The sequence below is a fragment of the Podarcis erhardii genome (genome assembly GCF_964252035.2).
Source record: "Podarcis erhardii genome assembly, chromosome: 9".
Classification (NCBI taxonomy): Eukaryota; Metazoa; Chordata; class Lepidosauria; order Squamata; family Lacertidae; genus Podarcis; species Podarcis erhardii.
Genome location: NC_138512.1, coordinates 78386571 through 78414547, shown reverse-complemented (window position 1 = coordinate 78414547; position 27977 = coordinate 78386571). Strand labels below are relative to the sequence as shown.

General features: G+C 48.0%; 1 protein-coding gene across 2 annotated transcripts; it reads left to right on the top strand.

The window, feature by feature from the left end:
- Positions 1–494: 494 nt before the first annotated feature.
- Positions 495–27951, top strand: CDC25B (cell division cycle 25B). Of its 2 annotated transcripts, none has more exons than XM_081876930.1 (16): positions 495–1112; positions 6978–7087; positions 9083–9134; positions 14810–14851; positions 15886–15922; positions 16449–16559; positions 16695–16811; positions 17530–17673; positions 18638–18715; positions 20427–20603; positions 21513–21608; positions 22077–22139; positions 23538–23636; positions 25186–25319; positions 26103–26214; positions 26390–27951. In XM_081876930.1, the coding sequence occupies exons 1-16, from the start codon at positions 928–930 to the stop codon at positions 26528–26530; spliced, it is 1698 nt and encodes a 565-aa protein (XP_081733056.1). In that variant the 5' UTR covers positions 495–927; the 3' UTR covers positions 26531–27951. The 2 variants fall into 2 exon arrangements, with proteins under 2 accessions (XP_081733056.1, XP_081733055.1); XM_081876929.1 differs by having other exon boundaries at positions 20424–20603.
- Positions 27952–27977: the final 26 nt, after the last annotated feature.

The following is a 27977-nucleotide window of genomic DNA, read 5'->3' as shown; positions in this document are numbered from 1 at the left end:
TATGGACCTAATAGGTATCTAAAGCAATATGTATTTTATCAGAGTAACTTGTTTTTTATCTTATATTTTGGAAATGTACATCCAGGTTCCCCCCTCCTTTAATTTAGTTTCTAGAGCCATTTGCACATAGCAAAAATATGCATTTTTATCAAAGTAATTTGTTTTTTCATCTTCTATTTTGGAAATGTAACATCCAGGGGTTTTTTCCCCCCTTTAATTTTTTTTTTTTTGGGGGGGCCCCCAAGAGAGTGAGGTCCTAAGCTGCAGCTTGTTTAGCTTATGTGTAAATCCGGCGCTGCTGGAGGGCGTGCAGCCCTGCCCCCCCCCCGCTCGCCCTTTTTCCGGGCTCACTCGTGCACGTGCACCGTGCACTTTTCTCGCGGTGCCCCCCCCCTTTGCAAATTCCTCCTCCTTTCTTCCCGCGCCGCTGCCATTGGCTGCCCAACATTCTCCTCTTGGCTCTGTTATTTTTCGAATATGCAGGCGGCGCGGCGAGGGATGCGGGCGGAGCATCCGCGGAGGCAGCCGCGTCGCCGGGCGGAGCTTCCTCGCCTGCATCCCGCCTCCCGGCCGCCTATAAATCCCCCCCCTCGGGGCGCCGCGCATCCTTGCTTCCTCTTGTGCAAGGAGCATCTCTCTCCTTTCGCCCTGTCCTCGCAGCGCCAGCTTTTGAAAAGAAGCCTCCGGGATATCTATTTCTGCTTCTCTCCAAAGCACCATCTCTTTCACTAGGGAGCACGCCGACGCGGCAGCCTCTCGCCGAGCCTGGATGCATGCTCGTGGGAACGCGACCCGACACGTGTCTTCGCAACCGAAGCGGGCAGCCATCCTTCCCTCGGATCGGATTCCTCCTTTGATTTTCGCGGCGCTTCGAGAAAGAAACTCGGAGCCTCCCCAGCCTCTCGCCTTTACGCGCAGCAGCCCCAGATGGAGACCGCCCGGGTCCCCGCGGGGTCCCCCCCGGCCTGCCGCGAAGCCCGGAGATCCAGAAAAACCCTCGGCTTCCTCGCCGTCGGGCCCAAGACCCTTTTCCCGGACGGCGACGGAGCCGCCGCGATGTCCCCGGTCACCACCTTGGCCCTGAATATGGACAAGCTGACCGGCCTGGGCAGGTAAGACCACGAGGACTAGCGCCTTGGAGGAGGAAAATTGGGGATCTTGCAGGTCCGCGGGGCGCGTGTGTGCGTTTGCAGGAATTTAGCTTTGCATGTCATTTTGTGCACGCAGGACTTGCCCCGGGGGTGGGATAAAAACACAACGGGCCTAAAAGGAAACCCCTTATTTTTTTTGGGGGGGTGGGGGTGGGGTACGTGTCGCTTTTTGCAAGCGACCGAGCAGCCTTTCCAGAGGCGCGCGTGGCTTTCTTCCACGCGAAAAGGGGGAAGGGTAGTTTGCAGGATAGGGGGGGCCACGTGCGCGCCTTTGCAACATTGCAAGGTTTTTCCCCCCTGTGCGTTTGGAAAAAAGCAAGAGTCTGTAACCCCCCCCTCTTCCTGCCCCCCCAACTTCTCTCCTGGGTGGAAAGAGCGAGCAGCTGTTTTGCAGGGGTTTTTTTGGGGGGGGGCCGCCCGGGCCGCGTGGGAGCCGGACAAAGGGAGCCTTTAACGGGATCAGGAATGCCGGCGGGGGTCGGAGGCGGAGGGATGTCTGGGGGTAGGTGGGGGACACACACATGTGTGGGGTCGAGGAGGAATGGGGGTCCCTGCGGAGCTGGAGGAGGCCCCCCCCCGGCTGGATGGTTGGGAAAGAGGCCGGAGGCGCCTTTCCAGATGTTGCACGACTCGCAGCTGCAGGGTCTGGGATTGTGCTGGGGGAGGGAGCGATGGGCCAGCAACATCTGGAAAAGCTCCCCCCCCATTCCTGCTTTACCCCAGCCTAAGCACTGGTTAGTTCCCCTTTATTTTTCTCCATTAAAAAAAATTAAATTTGTATATTCATCCGCAGAGCTCCGGGCAGGGGCAGCAATATATATATATATATATATATACAAGATAGAAACTCAAAATGCAGAATAAAGGCAAAACAAACGGCCCCCCCTTGAGATTGCCATATAATAATAATAAAAAAAATTATACCCCGCCCTCCCCAGCCAAGACAGGGCTCAGGGCGGCTAACAACCAATAATAAAAACAAGTTGATTAAAATACAATTTAAAAAACAAGATTAAAATACAACATTAAAACAATATAGGATTGTCTTCCATATATATGTGTGTGTGTGTGTGTGTGTGTGTGTGTGTGTGTGTGTATGAGACACATAGGGTCTCCTAGTACAGCCCCACTGCCATGCAGGAATTGCAAAGAAACTAAATCTTTTCGAGTTTCCTTTCCTTTCATTCTCCCTCCCTCCACTCCCAATGTAAGAGTTTTGCAGCAGGATCAGGCCTGGGATTATTGGGGCAGGTGGGGGGGCGGCCTTTGGAATCTACCCACATCTGGAAGGTGCTCTTGCCGTACCCTAAACACTGATCAGTTTTCCTCTGGGTCATCCTAGGATTGTCAAATTGCAAGGGGAATCCAGAGGTCCTTTAGCCCAGCCCCACTGCAATGCCCTACCTTCCTTTCATTCTCTCCCCTTCCCCAAATGTAAGAGTAACACAGCAGGATCTGGGCCAGAGGCCCATCTAAGCCTAGCATCCTGTCTTCTTGGAAGGCCGCAAGAAGTGCTTTGAGTGTGCGCAGACTTATACACACTCCTGTTTCCCAGTTCAGGGTTGCGCATGTTGCACCTGTGCGCACCTGATGCATTGAGCTGTGTGGTCCATGCGCATGTTGAATTTAAGGGCGCTTTTATTCTGGAAGGAGCCTCACTGCCTGCAACACAGTGCATGCTTCCTTGGAAATAAGGCCTGCTTTTCCAGTGCAAACAGGATATTAAAAAGGTCTAAAAACCCACATTCCGAACAGCTTCACTGCCGCTGCTCATTTTGTGATTTCTAAACTCTGCTGGGAGAGTGTTTAGCCCCACGCTTTGGATCTAGCGATCCAGCAAAGTTACAGAATCCTAGAGTTGGAAGGGTACCCCCAAAGGTCATCTATGCCAGCCCCGCAATTCAGGAACTTCCGCTAAGGCACCCATGACAAAAGTCTTTTATTAATTACCCCACATGGGGAAATCTATATATTTTTCTCCCTGCACAGTGGGGCTCATTCCTTATTATGCCCCTCCAACACATTCTAAGCCCCCAAGAGTCAGCCTTTATGCCATAATCGAACTACATAAACGAAATATGAACACAACTCTTAACATTTATTTTTGGTCAGATGTGAAACCAGCCATTCCAAACATGGTTGACACTAAACTGATTCTTTTTTATTTTTTAAAAGCAAGTGCTAATAATGTTTTCACGAAGGCAAATAAATAAACAGATGTGTAAAAACCAACAACCCACAGTGACCACAATCTAACCCCTTTGAGTGACATCTGCTAGACCAGGCATGGCCAACCTTGGCCCTCCAGCTGTTTTGGGACTACAATTCCCATCATCCCTGACCACTGGTCCTGTTAGCTAGGGATGGAGGGGGTTGCAGTCCCCAAACAGCTGGAGGGCCACGTTTGGCCATGCTTGCTCTAAGCACTATGCCACACAGCCTTTAGGATCTGCATGCATGCATGCGCCAGAAACGAGATCCATTGCTTTTTCCATTTGCCTTGTGGGATTTTTCTGTTTGCTAATGTGTGGTGCCCTGCTGAATAATCCCGTGCAAGATTGGGGGGGGTCTGGGTAGGTGAGGGGAGTATTGTTGTGAGGGGAGGCTGTGGTTGGTCAGGGGCCCTGTCAATATACCATTCCCCCCCCCCTCCATGCAACCATCTTGCCTCCATGTTGGAGAAGAGAACTGGCTCCTCTGAGATTTGGGTGGGTGGGCTGCAAGCAGCGGCCCTGAGGCTTTCTGAAAGGGAGTTTCCCTTTTGGAAAAAAAGTGCATGAGGCTGTAATCCTAAGCATGCATATTTGGGAGAGAGGGGGGCCCTAGGAATGAGTTGGAGCTGTGCACATGTGCTCAGCAGCGGGACAGGAAAATCAAATGGGGATTTATTGAAACCTGAGTTCAGTTGTTAAACCCAGGGCATAGGCTGAAGTCCATGTAAACCTGCTTTCTTAGGTTGCTTTTTAAATGCTCCCTTTTGTCCTCCCCCAGTGGTTGCATGCATGCATTCTTTATTCTCCCCCCCTTCCCCCCCTTTGTTCTAACCTCTTCTTCTTCCCTCCCCTCTTTGAAACCCTTTTTCCTGCCTCTCAGGGCTGGCTTTTCTCTGCAGGACTGTTTGCCTGCACAATGTCACTTCTGTTCAAAAAGAAGAAATAATGCGTGCTTGGGGTGTGTGTGTGTGTGTGTGTGTGTGGTTTCCTCTCCTTCCCCTGCCAGGGTGTGCAGCAGAGCAAATAATGTTTGCATGCCTTTCATGTGGGGGGGCACACACACACAGGACTTTTTTTTTTTGCTCTTGCCTGGTAGAAGCAAAAGGCTTTGCAGAAAAAGTGGCTCTTGTGAAACTGCGACTGCATGACTGTTTTTATAATTATGGTGTCTGTAACCCAGTCTGAACCACAGGATTTTTTGGGGGGGGGGGCTTTTGACAAGAGCTGCTTGCAGACCGACTAGTAATATTGAGGCTGTATTCCTGAAGTCCTTTGCTCAGGAGGTACCATGTGGGGTTGGCAAGACCTTCTATGGTTTTTTTGGAGTAGAGGAAACTGCCTTAACTGTGAATCGGGCCTTTGGGGTCCACCTGTCTCCCCAGCTGCTGTCCCACCATCTCTTACTAGCGGGGCCAGCAGTTGGGGAATGATGGGATTTGTAGTCCAACAACAGTCGCAGCTTTGCAAGGTGAGGAGCATCTCCCGGGGGGGAGGGCTCTGGTGGAATGCAGACTGGGGATAGCTCTGTTGGTAGAGCATGAGACTTGTAATCTCAGGGTCCTGAGTTCGAGTACTGCGTTGCTGGGGGTTGGACTAGATGACCCCCATGGTCCCTTCCATTTCTACAAATCTGTTTTTCTACTCAGCGAATTGGGTGCTGGAAAGGCCCAGTTTGCAATCTGAACACATGTGGGGGGGAGTGTGTGTGTGTTGGAGGGGAAACCACCACTCAGTGGGTACTGAAGCCCCTACTGTGTCTGGGAGAAAAAAACTCCTAGATTTAGCAGAGAAGCCACTTTTCTGTCTGCAAAGAAATATGACGCAGCACTGGACTTAAAGCACAAAGACAGGCTGGTGGGGTCTCAGGCAAGACCGTAGCCCATCCATTTCCCTTCTCCTGGGCTCTCTGTGTTTTCACCCACTCCCTCAGAGGTTGTGGCGAGAACATTTTTTGTGCAGCTGGGTGGAGGAAGAGGAAATGGGTGCGAGATATATTATTTTATCTCTGGGCCTGCAGTTAACCTTGCCCAAGCAGCCTCTCCCATCACGTTAGCCGACCTGCCCTGTAAGTTAATCATTGAGCAGCTGGCATCTCGCTGTGGCTTATGATAAGGTGACTGGCACTCTGTACGTTGCCCAGAAGCCTGAAATTTGGTGTGCCCCCCAAGGTCTGGAACCCAGCAAGCATTTCGGTCTCCTTAGTTTTTAAACAGGAAGTCGCAAAGGAATGAGCAAGCTTTCTCTGTTTCACAAAACTCTTCCCCAGATCCTTTTTTTTTAAAAAAAAAGTAAAACAGGGAAGTTAGTTGAAAGGGGCACGATTGCAACACTTAAGGTGGGAAGCTCTGGGTTCAAATCTATGCTTGGCTGTAAAGCTATTCTTGGGCTGAGAGAGTGGCTGGCCTAAAGGGAAAAGGTAAAGGACCCCTGGACGGTTTAAGTCCAGTCAAAGGCGACTATGGGGTTGCGGTGCTCATCTTGCTTCCCCAATTTTTTAAAATTCCTTTTATAACACAAATAAACAACACAAACAGAAAAACACAACAATACAAGCAGATTATTGTCTTATCCTTATTTTTTTCTAAACATTGTTAGGTGGGCTTCTCCAAGTCCCCCCTATCTGATTTTCATTTCACCTCATCTTTAGCAGTTTACATATCATAATTTCTAACCATTTTTTAAATCACACTTACTTTAACCATAAAAAACCTTCACATTTTATCACTTACAAATAATACTACTTTAAAATACACTACTTCTAACCCTACAGCCTAAATCCACTTCCAAAGCTATTCTAAGGTGTAAATATTAACATATTTTTTCAAATATTCCTTAAACTTCTTCCACTGTCTCTTCTCTCTTGTCTCGGAGTCTCCCGGTCAGTTCGGCAAGTTCCATATAATCCATCATCTTCATCTCCCATTCTTCTATAGTTGGTAAATCTTGTTTCTTCCATTTCTTCTCTAGCAATATTCTCGCAGCTGTTGTGGCAGACAGAACAAAAGTAACATCCTTTTTGGGGATTTCACCCCCCACTATACCAAGTAAAAAGGCTTCTGGTTTTTTAATAAATGTGTTTTTCAGCACTTTTTTCAGTTCATTATAAATCATTTCCCAGAAGTCTTTTACCCTGGGGCACGTCCACCACATAGGACAAAGGGTTTCTTCTTTTTCTTTACATTTCCATCATCTCGCTTTTGAGCTGAGGGAGCCAGCGTTTGTCCACAGACGGCTTTCCGGGTCATGTGGCCGGCATGGCCAACCTCGCAGGGTGGTTGTGCAGGTGAAATGAGAGCAGGAACTATGGCTTTCTCTTGGGCCTCCTTAGAACCAGGAACCTTAGCTCCCATCAGCGCCCCAGACAGCAGGATGGGAGCTGGCGTCCGAACATATGGCCATGGCTGCCTTGGAAGGACAACGTGATTTTGAACAAAACAGAAGCTATGCTTTTAATATTTGATGTTTTATTATGTTTTTATATAGGTTGGAAGCCACCCAGAGTGGCTGGGGTGTGTGTGTCAGATGGGTGGGGTAACACTACTATTTATTATCAATAATAATAATAATAATATATTCCAAGTTTCTTAATCACTGGTCTTTTCTCGGTTTGCAGTGATTGTGACACCCCCAAGAGAAGGAAGCGGTTGGGCCTTGACTTCAAGAAAGAGTGGTCCTCGCAGGATTCCGTCTCTTCTGAGTCTTCGCAGGAATCGGGAGATTCAGGTCGGTGTTTGGAGGTGGCTGCCAACTTCACCAAAGGGGGCTCCTGTGCTTCACTAAACTATGTCAAGAGGGTGTTAAGAAAAAACTACCTGCTCACTGTGTGGGGAAGAGAGGGGATTAGGAGAACAGCCCCTGTTGAATTGTCTTCCAACCCTGTAGTAGTAGAAGTAATAATAATAATAATAATTAATATTTTTTAATTTATACCCTGCCCTTCCTGGTTCAAAAACCGGTCTCAGGGCAGCCAAGAACAAATTTAAAACACTTAATTATAAAAGCAGCATAAAATACAGTATAAAAACATGAATAACAGTATGGAACTTTAAAACGTTACTGGGCAGAATCATAGAATCATAAAGTTGTAAGGGATCCCCCCACAAAGCCGGGGAGACTAGTGTGTCTCCCCTATATTATGTTAAATAATAATAATAACTAATTTTGTATCTCCTTTTATCCGATGGTCACAAGGAGGTTTGCAATATAAAAACATAAAAATGCACGTCATAGTAGCAAACAAACGATCCCAATTGATAGTTTTATCTCTCTACCCCAATTAAAGCAGCTGCGAAAGGACGGGCTCTTATTCTCTGGGAAGAGCAGTTCTGAGTGTGGTCTTTTTTCGATGATTAAACATGTGATTTTGCCATCTCGGCTAATTCTAATAGGCACCCTTCCATTGCCGGTCGTAATCTCTTGGAGTGCAAAGGCAGCTAACTGCTGGTCCTCCAGTTAAGCGTGGGACTAAAATTCCCACCCTCCCTGACCATTGTCCGCAGCGTCTGGTGCTGATGGGAGTTGTAGTCCAAAGATTCCCGGAGGGCGCCAGTTTGGGGAAGCCTGATGGGAGAAACTTCTTGCTGGTTTTCCCACCTCGTTTATCTCTCTTGATAAGATTCCAGAGGGGTTCCTGCCTTTAATCTGTAAAACCTTTAATCTGTAAAAGCAGGGCATTCCCAAAAGCATCTGAGACTCTCCTAGGAGGTGGTATCTTGCAGTTGCAGATCAGGGGTTGGCATGGCCTGAAGCAGATGATCTGTGATCCAGGATCACAGATTCTATATAATCAGGGATCAGGAGGATGTGTGGCCTTTTGGAGGTGTTTAGTGACTATCAGATTGTCATCGCTGGACCAAGTCCATCCCTTTTGTTGCATTAATCCAGGGGTCAGCAAACTTTTTCAGCAGGGAGCCGGTCCACTGTCCCTCAGACCTTGTGGAGGGCCAGACTATATTTTGAAGAAGAAAAAAGAACGAATTCCTATGCCCCACAAATAACCCAGAGATGCATTTTAAATGAAAGCACACATTCTACTCATGTAAAAACACCAGGCAGGCCCCACAAATAACCCAGAGATGCATTCTAAATAAAAGGACATATTCTACTCATGTAAAAACACGCTGATTCCCAGACTGTCCGTGGGCTGGATTAGTAGGCGATTGGGCCAGATCCGGCCCCCAGGCCTTAGGTTGCCTACCCATGCATTAATCAAACTAAACAGTTTGAACCGCTTTCTTTAGTGGGTTGTGCAAGCCGCAGTTCTGAAGGATGCTTTTTATGGAGTAGGGGGCACTGGGGCTCAGTTTATGGAGCTTACGGGGGCAGTGTCCAGAGTTTTTTTTTGGGGTGTGGGGAATTTAAGTTCAGTAATACCTGAAAAAGTCCAGGGTTTCCGCACACCTGGAACACAAGAAGTGCCCTTCTCCTTCCCAAGCCCTAAATCTTTATGTGGCAGCCCAAATATACGCCCTCTCTCTCATTGCCCCTTCAAATGTTTGCACCCCACCATTATCCCATAAGCTCCCCAAACCTAATGTGCCTTCTGGAGCCTCTTTGTAGCTCTTCCCAGAAATGTCTAGTTTTGTCAGGCTCCTTAGTGTAATATGACATTGGAAGAGAAGAGCCCCACGGAAGACCTCAAAGGCTGGGGGGCTCCCTCCGATACTCCTCGAATTTCTCTTTCCTCACGGGAACATCTTTTTGTTGTTGTTGACGCAGGCATGGGCCCCGATTCCCCAATGGAGCCAGAGCTGGAGATCTTGGAAGATGTGTAAGTTGGATTTTTTTTGCTGATCCTTGAAGGGTAGGGAGGTGTTGGTTGTTTGGTTTCAGCCCCCAGCAGAAAGGCTTTAAATGAGGATTTGATGGAGCGTGAAAAAGCGTTAATCCCGAGGCTCTGTCTTTTGATGCAGTTTGCTGATACTTAGTTTTAGTTTGCTAGCTTCTTGGAACAGAAAGGGCCAAGGGCTTTTTCCAAGAAACAACAGAAAATGGCTCAAGAATTGTGTTGTGGAAGGGGGGATTATTGGGTTGCTTTTAGTTTTGCTTTTATTATTTATTCTTTTATATATTGTGATTTTATGTCTTGAACCACCCAGAGATCTAAGGGTAGATCATATTATTATTATTATTATTATTATTATTATTATTATTATTATTATTACAACTAATAAGAATAACTAATCATAATGAGATCTACACGTAGATCTCAGGGTGGTTGACGACATAAAATCACAATATATAAAAGAATACATAATAATAATATTAATCATCATCATCATCATCATCTCTCCACCATTATTCAAATACAACCCCCCCCCAAAAAAAAATATATTGGTGGCCTGCAGAAGATGTGCAAAGATGATGCGCCGGCCTTGTTGAAGAAAGGACCACTGGTCTTTAATTCAATTTAGGTTGCCCATGTGTCTCTTTCCACCCCCCCCCCCCGGGGGGGCGAGAACATGGCAACTTCCCCTAATTTGAAACCTGTGTCATTCTCATTCCTGTTAACTGTAATCTGGGCTCTGTCCGCTGTCGCATGGACTTGCACCCAGAATGCATCTCCTGAAGTTCTTCAGCAGGAGCTATGCTGGGCTCCAAACCAGTTTCAGACCTGTAGTGTAGCCAAAGGGGGGGGGTGAAACCTAAAAAGATTTGGTTCTGTTCTTTGGGGATTGCTCGAACCTTCCAGCATTTGCTGGAGAGGGTGAGGTATAGCTGGTTTCAGGTTTGCTGGGTGTGTGTGGCAGGTTTATGGCTTGGTTGTTTTCAGGTGACTTTTCAAAGCTGAGGATGTGTTTTCTGGCCCTCTTAATCCCTTTACTGCTTGTGGATTGGCGTGGCCTTTGTTCTCTCCTCGAATGTATTTGAAGTGCCCAGATTTCAATACTTTGAAATGCTGGTCTTCGCTGGAAGTTTGCATCCACTGTGACTAATCCATTTCCCATATCGTGCCGGCATTCCAGGGTGCGCCAGAATGCTGTTCTGTGCCTAGGGCTGCGCACAACAGTCCAAAAATCTGCTTGCATGGCCTCCGGTAGCATAAACAGAGAATCTGTGTTCAGGCGCTTGAAATCGATACCAAATTTGTAGGGTGTGCAATGCACTTAATGGATGTGACAAAAACAGCATGAAATACAGTATAAAACGTGAATAACAGTAAATTCAATTTAGGGGAGAAATCCATCCAATAAATATTAGATGATCACCAGGGCTAGCTGGCTAAATTAGTCCTATTTGGGCCAACAAGGAGACCAGGGGAGAATTAGCTGTGGGACCCCAGAGCGGGTAATCTTCATAAAAAGGGGAGGGGGAGGGAAGGAAGGGGAATATAAGATCAGGCTAAGTTCAAATTGAAAGCCAGGTGGAATAGCTCTGCAGAAGGAGGTTAAATCCTTCAGGGCCCTGGTCTCATGGGACAGAGGATTCCACCAGGTCGGAGCCATCACTGAAAAGGCCCTGTTCCTGGTGGAGGATAGTCTGGCTTCCTTAGGGCCCGGGACATCTAAACTATGATTATTCATGGACCTTAAGGTCCTCTGCAGGGCATACCAGGAGAGTTGGATGGGGTCCCTAGAGTCATCTAGTCCAGTCCCCTGCAGATGCACTTATATAGTCAGGTTGGGCCAGGCCTCCCTCGCCTCCAGCGAGCCGAGAGGGGTTGACAGGTGTGGTCTTGTGGGAAAACGGGCCTCTCCCATCTCTCAGCAGCCTTAAGAGAAACCAGTCTCCGTGGGAGAATTAAGAGCGCTCCACCTTTGGGCCATGCCACTGCCAAGAGATGGTTCCAACTGGTATTTTTGAAACCTGCCCTCCCCAAAAATAGGTGTGGGGCTGCGTGGGTGGACCGCTGTCTAGTTCTTGGGACTTGATGGGTTAAGGTCTTAACCGCACTCCTGATGGTTTCCTGTTGTTGTCAATGTCTTCAGAGTCTTAACAGGAAAGACTCTGCAAAGTTGTGGCCAGGATGACGCTGAGAGTTTCCTTTCAAAAGGTTGCTTTGCTTTCGAAAGGCTGCCTGCTCTTACCCTATCTGTTTATTTCATAAAATTCGCACAGTGCAGGATTGAAGAAAATAACACTCCCACCTCAAAGTCGTTTGCAAGCAGTTAGGGAAAAAAGAGAGATGAAATTATCAATGGGAAAAACCAACCACAACAATTTAAGACAGTTAATACAAAGTGTGTGTGTTGGGAAACCACAGCAAATTGCATTTTTTATTTTACTTGAACCCCCAATATGCCAGGGACTCATTGGGCCTGGGGGGTGGGTGGGTGAAACGTGTGTCCTTTGGGAGTCTTTTTCCTTCTGTTTCTCCCCCCCCCCGAACCACAGAAGGCTGGGTCATGCTGAAAGTACTGCAGCTTTTAATCCATTGCTGCAGCTGATCAGTTTGCCAGCATTTTAGAAACTTGATTAAAACTCCCCCTCCCCATTAGTTGGGAGGGGCTGAAGGCAGGCAGGGACCCCTGGGCACTCGAAGGGCAAGCCAGCATTTTAAGGGGGGGGGTTTACTGAAACCAGGGCCAGTCCATCTGTGACAATGGAACCTTCCCAAATGCTGGAGGTTTTTGGAATTAAGGCAAGTTTGTCTGTTTCCCTCTCAAATACAGCGTTGACACACTTTTTTTTTGCTGGGCAAAATGTATCCTGTTCCCCCATTCCTAATATTATTTTAAAAGGCACCTTTTTGAGATCGTGCAATTAGAAGCTTCTCTCGCTTCCCACAACCGAAGGGCTGGAGATTTTTTTAAAAAGTGGGTTCGGCTTGGTCTTTTTAACAAGTTAAAAGTCCCCTTTTGCACCTGTCCTTTTGGGGGGGGGCGTTTCTAGCCCGGCAGCTGCAAGGCGGGTGAATGGGGATCGGAGACAGATGGTTGGAACTCCACCCCCGCCCCCTTTATTGAAGCAGGGAAACATCTGCCTGGATTTCTGAGCCACACAGCCTCTTGTTGAAAAGCTTGCATTCCTTGGGAGTGTCCAGTTGAAGGACCTTAAATACTTCTCTTCCCAGCCTTCTGCCTCCTTCTCTTGCATTCATCCATCTTCAAAGGTTCAAGGAGGCCTTTTGTACTTGGGGTACAGACGCAAAGGGGGATCTGCTAGGCTGCGATTTGCTTGTGTGCAGGTTGAAGGGGGGAATGGCAAGAAAGCCTTGGAGAGCCACCCCCACCCCCCCGCGTCTAGGTGGCTTGTGAGAAGTGGCCTTCCATTGGGGGGAAGTTAGCTGTGTTCCCTTCCTATGAGTATTTCCATTTTCTGTATTTATAGCCCAGCTTTTCCTCCCAGGAGCTCAAGGTGGCATCCATTCTTTTCCCTCTTTGTTTAACTGCCCCCATACAACATCCCTGCGAGGAGGCTAGGCTGAGATAAGACAGCGATGGGCCCCCCGAGGAGACACCTAGGGAGCTTCACGGCCGAGCAGTGGGATTTGAACCCACGCCCTCGTCCGACACTGTAACCAATACGCCACACTGTCTCTCTTCTGTCTTGGGTGCATTGGGGTGGGTGGAGATTGCCTTTGTGAAGAGTCTGCAGCGAGGGGTCAGGTGGGCTTTGAATTTTATTGTATTTTAGTTAGGTTATTTATTTTAGTCTTTTGTTTGGAAGCCGCCCAGAGCGGCTGGGGAAATCCAGCCAGATGGGCGGGGTATAAATAAATTATTATTATTATTATTATTATTATTATTATTATTATTATTATTTCCATTTTCCTTTTGGTTGGGACCTGCAGTGACTTGTGGTGTGCGTCTTCCTCCAGAGCAGGCTTCCTCAACCTCGGCCCTCCAGATGTTTTTGGGACTACAACTCCCATCATCCCTAGCTAGCAGGACCAGTGGTCAGGGATGATGGGAACTGTAGTCTCAAAACATCTGGAGGGCCAAGGTTGAGGAAGCCTAATCTAGGGCAACTCTATGTGTTCACGTAGCAAGCCAGCCCTGGACCACTACGCAGTGGTCTCCTCCTGGCTCAAATAGGACTAATTTAGCCAGCTAGCCCTGGTGATCAGCTAATGTTTATTGGATGGATTTCCCCCCTAGATTGATTTTGAATTTATTGTTATTCGCGTTTGATACTGTATTTTATGCTGTTTTTTGTTGCATCAATCAAGTGTTTTAAATTTGTTGATAGCCGCCCTGAGCCTGGTTTTCTAAACCGGGAAGAGCAGGGTTTAAAAAAAAAATTATTATTTATTACTGTGCTCGGATCCTGCTTGCCAGTTTCGCACAGGCAACTGGTCAGCCGCTGTTTGACTGGACCACATGGGCCACTGGCCTGATCCAGCCCTCTTTGCCATCCTTATAAGTGATCTGCGACGCGTGGCTTCCTGCGTCTCCTGTTGCGCAGCCCTAGCTGAATTAAGCCAAACCTCCGATCCTCCGTTGCAAATGTTGCTTAACAGCAGAGGGGAATAACCTCACTCAGAAGGCTGGCGATGGGTGCGTGTGTTCAGCAATAGCCGGGGGGGGGGGGATTGGGTTTGTGCCACGTAGCTGGCAGATGGCACCCGGGAGAGTCCCCACCCCGATTCGCAGCAGCACCCGCTGCCATGGGAATGCCCTCGTTCTCCCCACGCCTCCATGCAGAAAGGGATCTTTGAACCAAGGCCCCCTCCCTCCTTGCCCAAAGCTGGCAGCAGCTGGCAGCCGCTTTCATGTCTCCACAAAGACCACCCTGCAACCGCCCGGGCCACGCTTATTAACTCTCGAGTGGCCACAGCGCAAGGGGGCCCATCTCAGGGCAGCTGGGAAACTCTAGTGTGTGTGTGTGTGTGTGTGTGTGTGTGTGTGTGTGTGTAACCACTGCACAGTGGGAGACAGGAATGGCTGAGCACGGTTTGGCTATAGAGGAGTGGGATCTGAACTTGGCACAAAAAAGCAAGGCGTTGGGCAACCGTGCTTTTAGTTCTGAAGTGCAGAATTGAAAAATAATAAAAGAAAAATGCGTAGCTTTGGTCAGCTGATGGATGGCCTTCCTTGGTGAATTCCAGCACATGGTTAGACTGTGGAACTCCCTGCCACTAAACTGGATGGCTTTAGAAGTGGATTAGGAGAAGGAGGAGAGGGTTATGGCCGCAATGGCTCTGCTCTGCTTCCACAGTCGCTCCTGATTCCCACTTGCTGAAAAACCACAACAAGTGGGAGCGCTGCTCTTGTGTTCGAATCCTGCTTTGTAGATTTCCCTTTGGGGCACCTGGGTCATGGCCATTGTGGACCAGCTGGGCCTGATCCAGGAAGGCTCTTTTGATGGTCTTTAGTTGTGTGACTTCTTTATGAATGGGAGGATTTCTGCCTCCCTCTCTGCTTTTGGGGCAACGCAGCCTGGATTAGGGTGTAGCTGGCCCTGATTCGCACCCACGCTAGCCCACACGGCACCAGCAACACATTGGGGGTGCCCCTTGGCACTGAGCGAAACATGCATGATTTTCATGTCTTCATCCAACAGGTTTGAGAGGAACATGTTCGGGTCTCAAAGAGTCTTCAGAAAGTAAGTGCTTTACATCCTACAGTGGCACAATGACCCAGGAAAGCCCCCTGACTCTTTCTCTCCCACCCCCTTTCTCCTTTGAGATTCTCTCAAGCCCCCATCCTTGAGGGCTTCACCTTCCCACCCACTCCTGTCTTGCTTAAGAAACCATCTGCTACCTTCTGCATGTTGTCTGAGCACGCCAAGACTTGCAGACGCTAATAATATTGCAGGGTTTATTATCTCCAGGTTCCTGGGTTTGGTGGGTGGGCTTTTTTCCTGTCTCTGCTCATTATTGTTATTATTATTGGCAAAGCTCCCATTATGGCGGCTGGGGAGATTAACTAGGTCGCCTATGCATGCAGCACAATCGAGCGGCAAAGGTTTTCCTGGTCTGCATGCAGGAAGCTGCCTTGTACTGTCTTAACTCGCTATTGCCTCCATTGATTGTTAGCTGTGTATCTGCAGGTTTTCATAGAGGTCCCCCTACCTGGATCTGCCCTTTGGGATTGTTGGGGTGTTGTTGAGAGGCTGCAAATGTCCCTTGTGGAAATTGCTATTGCATGTGAAAGAGAATTTACCAAGCGGGACTCACAGCTGTTCATTTGACATTCTGCCTTTGCACACCCAGAAAGTGTGCTTCGGGGTTGGACTAAATGACTCTTAGTTTCTCTTCCACAACCCTACAGTTTTTTATGATTCTCTGAAATCATAAGATGTGGTCCCTTGCCTGCAGCCAGAGGGGGGACAGTCAGGAGAAAGCTTTTCTGTCTGGGAGTCCTCTGAAAGTATCAGCCAGTCCTTAGATTTGGCAGAACCCGAGCAAATATATTTATCCCGTTCCAGATATGAATATCTTTTTATGGAACATTGCAAAGCGATTTGAGAATAGAACATCGACAATAAACACAGCAGTTTCATATGTAAAAAACAAATTTTGAAACCTTCCTAAATAATTTCAGACCGGGCACAGATTCAGAGTAGGATAAAAATCTCCAGTGGGAGAGAGTTCCAAAGTCTGCAGCTGACGATGATTTCTCTCTTTTTCCTTGCAGTGATTATCTTCCCATCAGAAGAATCCAGTCTTTGCCGGTAAGTTTATCAGCTGTTTTTTTAAACCAGGGAAGCTTTGCTTGGTGCCTCCTCATCTTGAGAAGTGGGGACGGAAATATTCTGTACATGCTCAGGAGCAAGGGAGTCTTCGTGCAACTATTTTTCAAAATAATAATGATAATAATAATTTATACCCTGCCCATCTGGCTGGGTTTCCCCATCCACTCTGGGTGGCTCCCAACAGAATATTAAAAACATGATAAAACACCAAACATTTTAAAATTTCCCTAAACTGGGTTGCCTTCAGATGTTTTCTAAAAGTCTGATAGTTGTTTATTTCCTTGGCATCTGATGGGAGGGCGTTCCACAGGGCAGGCGCCACCACCGAGAAGGCCCTCTGCCCGGTTGCCTGTAACCTCACAGTGAGAGAACTGCCAGAAGGCCCTTGGAGCTGGACCTCAGTGTCCTGGCTGAATGATGGAGGGTGGAGACGCTTGTCCTGTGGGGTTGCCCATCAGAATCTAAACCTGAGTGCAAAACTCATCATCCTTCTGTGGCTTGACAGGTGCAGTTTCTGGGCTCAAGTCCCACGCTGAGGAATATTTCCAACTGCAAGGAATTCAACAGGCCAGCGGCAGCCGAGACGGACTCTGGCCTCCAAGGCAACGGGGGAAATGTAAGTGGTGAGAACTGTGCCTTCCTGGTGCAGCCCCCTAACCCCCCTCTCCGCCCACTGTGCGGCGCTGCTGAAGGGTGACTGCCTCTCGTCCTTCCGAAAGTTGCAGCGCATCTCTACTTCCTCCCCCTGCAGGAAGGTGCCATCTTCAAGAAGCCCCTGCGACCTGCGGGCAGGTTGTGCCTCTCCGGTGGTGGGGCTGGCAAGAAGGACTCCTTTGCACAGAGGCCCAACTCTGCTCCAGATCTCATGGTGAGTGTGCTTCTTTTGGGTAAGAGCAATACTTTCTGATTTATTTGCTTTTCTGCAGTTTTTGGTCGCCTCTCGTTTCCCAGGTCCTAATTCTTGGCGTTAAAGCCAAGATGGATTTTTGGTTCTCAGCCAGATGATAACTGTGCCTGTGACTCTTAGTTTAGGTTAGATGCAGACATGCACAGTTCCAGCAGTTGCTTCGTTTTGGGAGAAAGAACCCCCCCCCCAGGTTTTTTTTTCCTTTTGCAGCCAATTGATAACTGCCAATTAAAGTCACATAGCTGAGTTTAAGCAGGTCTTAGTCTAGACAGACCCCGGGTGGGAGATCTCCTGGGATTCCTGTTACATCCTGCTGCCATTGTTCTACGTTTGATGAAGAACAGGAGATATGCCCATAACAAAATGAACAAGGTGGAGGGGCAAGGTGCTTTGAAGCAAACACACAACGGTGGCTTTTTTCAGCCCCCTCCCATTTCATGTCTTTCACTGTTGCATGTTTTCCTCGTCCCTCCTGTCCCTTTTTCCTCTTGTGCTGTGTCTTTTTTAAGATTGCAAACCCAAGAGTAATGCTGCTGAATTTATTATTATTATTATTATTATTATTATTATTATTATTTTATTATTTTAAAAAGCCACTCTGGGAGCCTTCTCGTAGGGCATTAAGGATTTTAATAAAGGCAAAATGTCTTGATGGTTCTGTGTTCCTTGCCCCTTTCAGTATTCGAGCCCAGAGAAAGAGAACAGGAGTCCGGGGTCTGATAGCCCTGTCTACCTCCGCCGTTCGTCCTTGACCTCCTTCATGGTTGACGAAGATAATGATGATGATGGGTTTTTGGAAATCCTGGATGAAGAAGACCTGAAGGTAAGGCTTTTAGTGTTCCTATCTTGTGTCAAAGAAACCTGGTTGGCGTTGCAATTTAACTTTCACGGCTCACGGCTGTTTTTTGATGTCTGCGTGCGAACTGCTGTTTTTTGTTGAGTTTCCTCCAAAATAACAAAATTCATTATTAGACTTGTCTGCTTGTTAGGCGTATAGAAGGGGAGGAGCTGTGCTAAACACAGCTGGCCGATTTTTGAACTTGTCTTTGTGACCTGGATAGAAAATATACTATCAATTTTGAGATTTTCTCTGAATTCTGTGTGGAGTTTGTCATTGCTTGCAGCTCGGACTCAACAGAAGGCAGTTTTTTGTAGAATTTCTACAAGGGAACAGCGCTGTGGGTCTGTGCAAGGACCGCTTTTTTGTATGACATCCATATTCCAACCTTCCTCCGAGGAAGGTGATGGTGGCATCCATAGTTCTCATCCTTGCAACAACCATGTCAGGCAGGCTAGGCAGAGAGATGTCAGCTGGCTGAAGAATCACCCTAGTGAGCTTCATGGCTTAAGAGAGAATTCGAACCCTGGTCTTCCAGGCTCTAAAACAACAAGTAAAGAATCCTTGGCAGATCTCTTGTAACTTGATCCAGTAGCGTCACTACATATGGCAGATTCGAATATACAGATAAGAGTACTGTCCTGTGTTGTATGTGGGGCAGCCATCAAAAAATGGCCCAGTAATCAGCTAGCGCAGAATATTTTGTTCTCCTAAGCTTTTAAAATCGGCTGCTTTGATTTTAATTCCTTTTCTTTGGCTGTCTTTCTTCTGATGTGTTTTGAGGCTGCCTGCTTGTTAGATTTAGCCACTTTCTCCTTTCGTATCGCTGTTGGGTTTTCTTTGGGGTTCCCCTGCCCTCTCTTTCCTATTGCACAAACCCCCAGCCTGGGGTGGGGGTCTCCTGAGCCAGCCCCGCTTCAATAAATGGGTCCTACCTTCCCTCCTCCAGGGCGATGGAAATTTCCCGTTGGGTATGGAGAACTTGCTAATGGCCCCTCTGGTGAGGAAGGAAGATGAGTCCAGCCTGGTACGTGACAGTGCCGTGTTAACACCCTTTGTTTGTCCCTGTCCCCCCCCCTCCAAAAAAGAATTTATTCTGTGGGTGACCAAGGTCTTGGTACTGGTGTTGGCGTGGCATTTTAAGGAAGAGAAACTTCAGCTTGAGGGCAGGCCCTCGTTCTCCCTCGTTCTTTCCTCTCCTGAGATCCCCATATCCCAGTGGGGAGTGGTGGTGGGACGACAACGGGTGGTAAGAGCGGGAGGACTGGGAAGAAGATGTGTTGGAAGATCAAGAGGCAACAGGGCTCAGTGAGCAGGGAGAGACTGGGGAAGAGAGCAGTCCAGAATTGGAGGCAGAAGCAGGAGAGAGGTAGAGATGAATCTCCAAGAACCAGGAGAGGTGTGAAGAGGGCGGAGGAGAGGTTGGCTTCACAGAGGCACAGTCTCCGATTGCTTGGGGGAAATCCTGGAGAGGAGGAGACTTAGGAAGCTATGGGGAGTCAGGGACTTTCAGTCTCAGCAACTGCTTCATGGGGGAAGACCTACCAGATATGAGTTGCTGTCCTCATTAGGCCCGAAACCCCTGTGCAGATAGTGTGTGTGTGTCTTTTTGCTAATAAAGAGTTATTGCAGTGGGGTGTTTGGGAGCAGGCCGCTCACTCCCAGAGCTTCTTGCAATCTGCTCTGGATATGCTAGGGCCGGACAGCTGCCTGGCCTTCCAGCTACTTGTCTGCATGTTAGTCTGTTTCAGTGACTCCTATGTCCTGGCAGGGGCTGATGGAAGTTGTAGTTCGAAGCCTCCGGAGGTTGCCAGGTCGGCAAAGCCTTGCCCCACATTTGTGAGGGGAAATTCAAGTTGATTCAAGCCTTCCCCATGTGGAACTTGATTCTTTTTTTTCCCAAATTTTTAAAAATCAATTTTCAATGTGGAACTTGATTCTTGCTAAGAAACAGCGGTGGAGAATTTCTAGAATCGTTGTGTTGGAAGGGTCCTGAAGGTCATCCATTCTAGTCCCCTGCAATGCAGGAAGAAGCTTTGTCTTGGACCTTTCCTCCTGACCCTGCGATATTTCCACAAACAGGATATTTTTCAAGGCCATGTGCAATGGCTTTGTCTTTGTTGCATTTTTAAAAGTCTGTATACCGTGTTTTTCGCTCTATAGGACACACCTGACCATAGGACGTACCTTGTTTTAGAGGGGGAGAACAAGAAAAAAAACATCTCTCCTGCCGCTTCGCTGAAGGGGCGCTGCGCAGAGAGGGGGAGATTTTTTCCCCTTGTTCTCCCCCTCTAAAACAAGGTGCGTTTAAGGTGTGTTCAGTCGCCTTCAGTGAAGGCACTCCAAAGCCTCTGGAGCGTAGCGGAAGTTCCCGCTGTGCTCCGGAGGCTTCAGGTTCCTTTCGACCTGCTCTTTGGGGCTGGCGGGGGAAAGCCCGGCTCTCCCCCACTGCCAGCCCCAGAGAGCAGGTCGGGGAGCAGCAGAAGGCTGCGCAGCCTTTCCGCTGCTCCCCGAGCTTGTTGGGGCTGGCGGGGGAAGCCCAGGCCCCCCCAGCCCCAGGGACCACACATTCGCTCCATGAGACACACAGACATTTCCCCTTAGATTTTAAGAGGGGAAAAGTGCGTCTTATGGAGTGAAAAGTACAGTAAATAAAAAGTACCGTGCCAAGGTCGGTCTATCTTTCATACAGTATTGGAGTCTCATGATTTTCCTCTTTCTCCCCCAAACTGGAGCAGAGCCCCCTGGGAACCGGCAAATGCCGCCGTCTTTTCCGCTCCCCGTCCATGCCCAGCGCTGTCATCAGGCCCATCCTGAAGCGGCTGGACCGGCCCCAGGACAAAGAGACGCCAGTGAAAAACAAGAGGCGGAAGAGTCTGGCTGGCGGCGCCATCGAAGAGAAGGAAGAAGAGCCGGTAATTCATGCAGCAGAGGCTGCCTCACAAGGACGTGGGAAGAGGGAGGGTTGGAGGCAGCAATAAAGGGAACAGGGCCTTTGTAGGGGTGGCTCCCTGCTTGTGGAATGCTCTCCACATCTGACACCATCGTTGCATATCTTTATGCGCAAGGCGAAAACGTTCCTCATTCACCAGGCCTTTGGCTTTGAACCATCTGCGGGCTTTTGCAGGGATATTTTAGTGCAGTTTAAACTTCCAGATTTTTCTTTTTGACGTGTGTGTTTTGCTTAAGATGTTGGAGGTTGTTTCGAATTACTGCGGCAAAAAAAGAGCAACTAATGAATTTAAATAATAATATAATTGGGGGGAGGCAGGCTGCTGGTGTGAAGGCTGGTTGAGCCTTAGCTTGCCAAGTCCTAAGGGCTCTTTCTGGCCCTGTCTTTTAAAATGGGTTGCCACATATTTCTTGCGAGGTTTTGCTCAATTTCTGGGGGCTGCATCAGAAGAAAGGGGTGTGGCAGCTTTTTGGACACTTATTGTGGGTTTGTTTATTTCATTTTGCAAGATTTGTATAGCGCTTGACTGCAACGAAACCACGAAGAAGTGATAAAATTATCAGTTGTTATTTAAAAAGCAAAAACATGGGAGGAGATTCACTTCTGCCCCAAATGGCTTGCTTGAGCCCATTGCTGGTGCCCAGGAAGGAGCCTCTGCTGGTTTTAGTGGGAGAAAGTTCCCACCTCTGGCCTTCTGGGTGTCGGTGATCGGTGATCTACAACTCGCACCATGCGTTGGCATGGTTGCTGGGGCTGATGGGAGTCGCAGTCCACCAGCACCGTACAGGGCCGATGGGAAGCTTACTGGGTTTGGCACCCTGGATGTGGCCGCAGAGCCTCCCTAACAGTCCTTTTTGTCTGCTTTTCCTAGAAACCTCGGCTGGTTCGCTCTCGCTCCTGCTGCCCCAGCGAGATCGCAAACATCTTGGACAATGACCACCGGGAGCTGATAGGAGACTTCTCAAAGGTACCGGCAAGAATCCCGCTCTTTGCATCCCTGCAAACCGTGTTAGGTTATGCTATGCTATGCGTGCACTGCCTTTTGGCCAAAAAAGACTGCTCGCAGTACCAGTGCAAACACAAAACAATGCAGAAATCGGAGACTTCCGGGGTTGGCGCCTCCGGCAATGGCGGAGCTCCTCCGATCGGGAGGAACTTGCACCGTGAAAAGTAGGGTCTGACCGCCATGGCAAAGGCGGAGACCCATAGAAATCACAGGCGGAAGAAGCCTGTGAACTTGGGATTCGGCTGGCACCATTCGCGCCTCCCCTACTCGCGGGGAAACCCTGTTTTGGGGATCCGGAGCGGCGTGGGGTGAGCGGCGCGGTGCTTTGAATCGACTGCTTCTTTCACGGAGTGAAGCCGCATTGCTATTGTCGGAGAGCGCTGACCGTAGCCTTTCAGAAGGACTAAAATGCATTTGTTTCCCTGCCAGGCTTACGTTTTGCAAACGGTGGAAGGGAAGCACCAGGACCTCAAGTACATCTCTCCAGAAATGGTGAGCAAGTTTGGAATCCAATATCCTGGGCCTCTTTAGCACAAGGGACCTGTAGCTCTGCTTTCTGCAGCTGTTGGGGCCACCACCTTGAAGACCTGGTCATAGAGCCTTGCTTTACCCATGGATCTTGCGCCCCAATGCAACTGTTCAAAAATACTATAATGGGGGAAGGAGAGCTGGGAGGAAATTCATATCTAGAAACCGATGCGCCCTGGTTCTGACCAAAGTCAGCCTCCTAGAGCAAAATATACACCTGGAGTTTGGTCAGAATTGAGTCTACACTTCCAGAGTTAACACTAAAAACATTACTTCTGGAACATGAGCCACCATAGTCGCTAGAGGGCCATTAAAATTTGGGCTTTTTAGACTCCTACCAAATCCTACCTATCAATTTGATTTTTGATTTCATAGTTACTCACGTTTTATACTGTATTTTATGCTGTTTTTTGTAGCATCAATTGAAGTGTTTTAAATTTGTTGTTAGCTGCCCTGAGCCTGGTTTTCTGAACCGGGAAGGGCAGGGTATAAATAAACGTTGTTGTTGTTGTTGTTGTTGTTATTATTATTATTATTATTATTATTATTATTATTATTGGATATATTTAAAGTAGATAATTAAATGAGTAAATTAAATGAATTTGGATATGCAGAAGATGATAAATTTAAGGGACCACAGAAAGAGGGGGAAGGAAGTTGAACTTTGAAATGTTAAAATGATTGTAGAATAATAATAATAATAATAATAATAATAATAATAATAATAATAATAATAATACAACAACAACAACAACAACAACAACAACTATTTATTATTTATACCCCGCCCATCTGGCTGAGTTTCCCCAGCCACTCTGGGCGGCTCCCAATCAAGTGTTAAAAACAATACAGCGTTAAATATTAAAAACGTCCCTGAACAGGGCTGCCTAATGAAGAACTAATGAAATGTATAAACATGAAAAGTACAGTGGTACCTCGGGTTAAGTACTTAATTCGTTCCGGAGGTCCGTTCTTAACCTGAAGCTGTTCTTAACCTGAAGCGCCACTTTAGCTAATGGGGCCTCCTGCTGCTGCTGTGCCGCTGGAGCACAATTTCTGTTCTCATCTTGAAGCAAAGTTCTTAACCTGAAGCACTATTTCTGGGTTAGCGGAGTGTGTAACTTGAAGTGTATGTAACCTGAAGCGTATGTAACCCGAGGTACCACTGTATAAATAAAAACATAATAATAATAATAATAATAATAATAATAATAATAATAATAATAATAGAGAAGAAGAAGAAGAAGTCTGGCACCAGTGACCTCTTCCAGGCTGCACAAGCAGTGCTTAAAGTCTCCGGTGCAAAATAATACAAGTAATTCTGCGTACGGCTTATTTTTTACTGTTGTCATTTGCCCACAGATGGCGGCTGTGCTGACAGGCCAGTTCAGCAACCTCATCGAGAACTGTGTGATCGTGGACTGCAGATACCCCTATGAATACGAAGGAGGCCACATCAAGGTGAGTCGTCCATCTGCTTGAGGTCACGGCTGGAGTCGGGTGCTGGCCCGTATCTGCCCTGGGTTCGAGGAACCTCCCCTGTCCCAAGCGCAGCTCAAGGGGCGGAGGGATCGCCCTGCCAGAGTCCTGCCCGGCTTGGGACCCTCCTGGTGCCAATAAAACAACGTCCGTCTCAGGCTGGAGGATTGTACAGTACACAGGACACCAGCGACTACATTTTTGTAGTATTTTAGTTGGGTTGTGTTGCCAATGGGAGCTGTTTGCTCCTTCCACACGACACCCCACCTCTGGAAACCCCAATACGTGGTGCTATTCCCAGTGGGGGCCCAATATGCCTCCTGAGAATTACTTCTGACCCCTGAGGTTCGTGGCCCCATCCCTTTGTGTAATTTTGGAGGTGGAAGGGGACACCAGGGGTCATCTATTCCAACCCCCTTCACTCCCCACGACCGACTTTGGAGGGAAAACAAAACCTTGCATCATTTTTCTCTCTTATCAAATTGTGTTTTCCTCCCTGTATCCTCAGTGTTTTGTAAACTGTATATTGATGGATGCTTTTTAAAAAAAATAAATCAGTGGTGGCCCTTGCATTTGGTGTTGTGTTTGGCACTCTGCATTTGGTCTTGTGTTTGACGTGCAAAAAGGCTTTCTTTTGCTCTGGCAAACCCCTCCTGTGAGGTAGGCTATTCCTGTTGCCTGCAGAGCCCGCCTTCCAGGCTACCAGAGGAGGTCTGGGAAGTGGTGACCTTTCAACACCCCCTTGTCCCCCAGATCAACATCCAGCTCTTCAGCTGCTGGCTTCCTAAAACTGGACCGCATTTCAACAACAACAACAACAATAATTTTTTTATTATTTGTACCCCGCCCATCTGGCTGGGTTTCCCCAGCCACTCTGGGGCGGCTTCCAACAAAGATTAAAAATACATTAAAATGTCACACATTAAACACTTCCCTGAACAGGGCTGCCTTCAGATGTCTTCTCAAAGTCAGATAGGTGTTTTTCTCTTTGACATCTGGTGGGAGGGCGTTCCACAGGGCGGGCGCCACCACTGAGAAGGCCCTCTGCCTGGTTCCCTGTAACTGGGCTTCTCGCAGCGTCCGGGCCGAACAATGGGGGTGGAGACGCTCCTTCAGTTCATTTCAATTATCAAGAGTCCTGGCAAAGCACAAAACCCATGCCCCTATATCACTCTCTACTCCTGGACTAGCCAAGGGCTTGTTGACATCTTCCTAACCAGGGGGTTGGACTGGATAGCCGCTGGGGGGTCCCTTCCAACTCTTGATTCTACAAAATCGGAAAGTATCACGCTAGAGACTTGGCATTGAGTGGCAGTGATAGTCTTTGGCGGGAAGTCTGAGTCTTGCTCACCCACAGAAATCTTTATTCTCTTAAGATCGATTCCCATATTTCAACAAGCTTCGTATTCTGTTGCATACCTGCACTTAAAAGTGTGTTTTGCACACCAGGTGTGGAAGGGAGGGAACTGGTGATGCTTTTTGCTATGGTTCTGTTTGATGGATCCTGTCCTGACCCTACCTTTCTCTCCAGGGCGCTGTGAACCTTCCTCTGGAAAAGGATGTGGAAGAGTTTCTTCTCAAGAAGCCCATCGTGCCGTGTGACCCGGCAAAGAGGGTGATCGTTGTTTTCCACTGCGAGTTCTCCTCTGAGAGAGGACCCAGAGCGTGAGTAGCTTCTGCCGCCGCCTCTCCTGAAACCCAGCCACTCCCAGTTTTTCTGAAATAGGTGTTTTCAGATTTCCATTTACTTCAGGACTAGGGGCTTGAAGTGGAATTATTATTATTATTATTATTATTATTATTATTATTATTATTATTGTTATTATTATTACGCAGCCCTCAGGGCGGCTAACACCAATAAAATCACAGTAAAAACATAATGGGGGGGAAGGGGGGGGAGAAAAGAAAAGAACCAACTTAAAGTGCAATTTAAAATGCAGCATCATTTTAAAAGTACCCATAGATCAAAACCATAAGGGGCGGGAAACATAAGGGTCAGACTGAGTCCAAACCAAAGGCCAGGTGGAACAGCTCTGTCTTGCAGGTCCTGCGGAAAGATGTCAAGTCTCACAGGGCCCTAGTCTCTTGGGACAGAGCGTCCCACCAAGTTGGAGGCAGTACTGAAAAGGCCCTGGCCCTAGTTGAAACCAGTCTAACCTCCTTGATGCTCTGGATCTCCAAGCTATTATTATTTGCAGACCGTAAGGTCCTCCATGGGACATCTCAGGAGAGGCGGTCCCGTAGGTACGTGGGTCCTAGGCCGCATAGGGCTTTAAAGGTCAAAACCAGCACCTTAAATCTGACCCTGTACTTTTAGTCCTTCGATGCCAAGAACAGCAAGAAAACTCTGTGTGTTTGTGTGTTTTTTTTTGTGTGTGTGTGTGTGTGTGTACCTGCATCTCCATATTTAAGATTATGTGTGTTAACAATTTGCGCTCTCCTCCACAGGTGCCGTTTTGTCAGGGAAAAAGACCGGGCCAGCAACGATTACCCTTCCCTGCACTATCCTGAGCTGTATGTCTTGAAAGGAGGCTATAAAGAGTTCTTCCCGCAATATCAAGTGAGTTTTTCGCGATGGGCTTAGACAAGCTGGAAGGTGTGCAGAGGAGGGCAACGAAAATGATAAAAGGCTCTCTCTCTATATATATATAAGACCTAAAAATTCTTATAACAGTAGCAACCCCAAAAATAAACTAAGCAGTGTTTGTTCTCCTCTTCCTTGCCCCCCAAACTAGATGCACTGTGAACCCCAGAACTACCGCCCAATGCACCACAAAGACTTCAAAGAAGACCTTCGCAATTTCCGCCTGAAGAGTCGCACATGGGCCGGGGAGAAAAGCAAGCGAGAGCTATACAGCCGCCTCAAGAACTTCTAAGGCGGGGAGGGAGTGGTTGGGAAGGGGGGCGGATATTTGGGGAGAGGGGCTGCTGCTGCTGCAGTAATTAAGGAGCCAGCCATTTTTCCCTCACACACTTAATTCAGGGTGGACTTCTGCAGCGCGGGAAAAACAATCGACGTTTCTTTTTTATTTTCTCCCACCGACTGCGCTCATTTGGAGACTTCAGATTCTGGGATTTGCTTTTTTGGGGAGGGTGGGGGAAGTCGCAACTGCTTATCTAAACAGCAACTCCAGCAATAGCGATACCTCTGGGTCCAGCGGGCTGGAACCTGCCTCAGATGCTGTGAATCTCCCTCTGCCGGTTTGGGTCTTTTTCTCTCTCTCTGACCCCGGAGATGTGCTTCCATCGCCGGCTTCTGAACCTTTTCTCCGGGAGAACTTGGGGGAGAATCTCCTGCACCCTCCGGCTCGTGACACCGCCTCCCTTCAAGAGGAGGGGGGAAACTAGGCAGCTACTGGGAAACGTCCACTATAGGGGCAACGAGGAATCTTGCCCCACAAACTGCATAGGAAGCGACATCGAGGTTGTGCATGGTGTGTTGTGCATGAGCCCTATCGAAGGGCCTGTCTGCTTGGAGGCGAGGATTTCGGAGGCCAAAATGCGCCCGGGAAGCAAGTCTTTTCCTCTCTCCTACCCCAGGACTACCATTGAAAAGAAACGCAGTAAGGCAGCCTGTGCTCCTGGCTGGGGAATCTGCCTCCCACCTCTAGATCTTCCACCCCAAAGTGTGGGGGCAAAGGTTTATCAGCTCTGTCCATAACGAAAGCTTCTTTCCAGTTGCACACCGCAAAGGACCGGGGGGCAGAAAGCACTTAGAAGGAACTCTTAGTTTGCACAGATTCCCACGTTCTGTGTTTTTGCAACGTTGAAATCGGAAAGTAGAACGACTTGCTGTTGTTTTTTTAATGAAGTTGTGGGACACATCACTCCTATCAGGCTCTTCTGAACCCTTTTTTGTGTTTTTATGTTTTATATTTAAAACGTGCGTGCGTTTTAAAAAATTGGGGAGTGCTTTTAATTTTTTGTTTGGACCGCAAACCCATTTTACCAATCCTCTTTTATTTCCACCGCATGTGGCAGATGCATGGAAAACAGAGATGTACCTTTTAAATTTGGATGCAGTTTATTTATAGTGAGCCCAGGATGCTGGGCAGAGATGACACAGAAGTTCTGAGCGGAAGGGAAACATTTTGAAGAAAAAATTACTGCGTTTTAGTATTTGGGGGACTGTCCTCTATGAAAAGCATCCCAGCTCCCCCCCAAAAAACCTGCCAGTATCTGGGTGACAAGGAGTCTAAAGGGCTTCAATATTAGGAATTTTAGCAGTACTTGGCACTTGGAACTATCCCCCTGCCCTGGAAACCCAACCCTGGAGCTCTGAAGAAACGTCTTGTAGCTTGAGAGCCCTCTACCTGAATGCTG

Excerpts from the sequence above, each read along its gene's own strand:
- CDC25B (XM_081876929.1), top strand. The coding sequence starts at position 928 with ATGGAGACCGCCCGGGTCCCCGCGGGGTCCCCCCCGGCCTGCCGCGAA. Across the intron at positions 9,135-14,809 it reads CTGGAGATCTTGGAAGATGT|GTTTGAGAGGAACATGTTCG; the intron begins GTAAGTTGGATT and ends TTCATCCAACAG. Across the intron at positions 21,609-22,076 it reads TGATAGGAGACTTCTCAAAG|GCTTACGTTTTGCAAACGGT; the intron begins GTACCGGCAAGA and ends TTTCCCTGCCAG.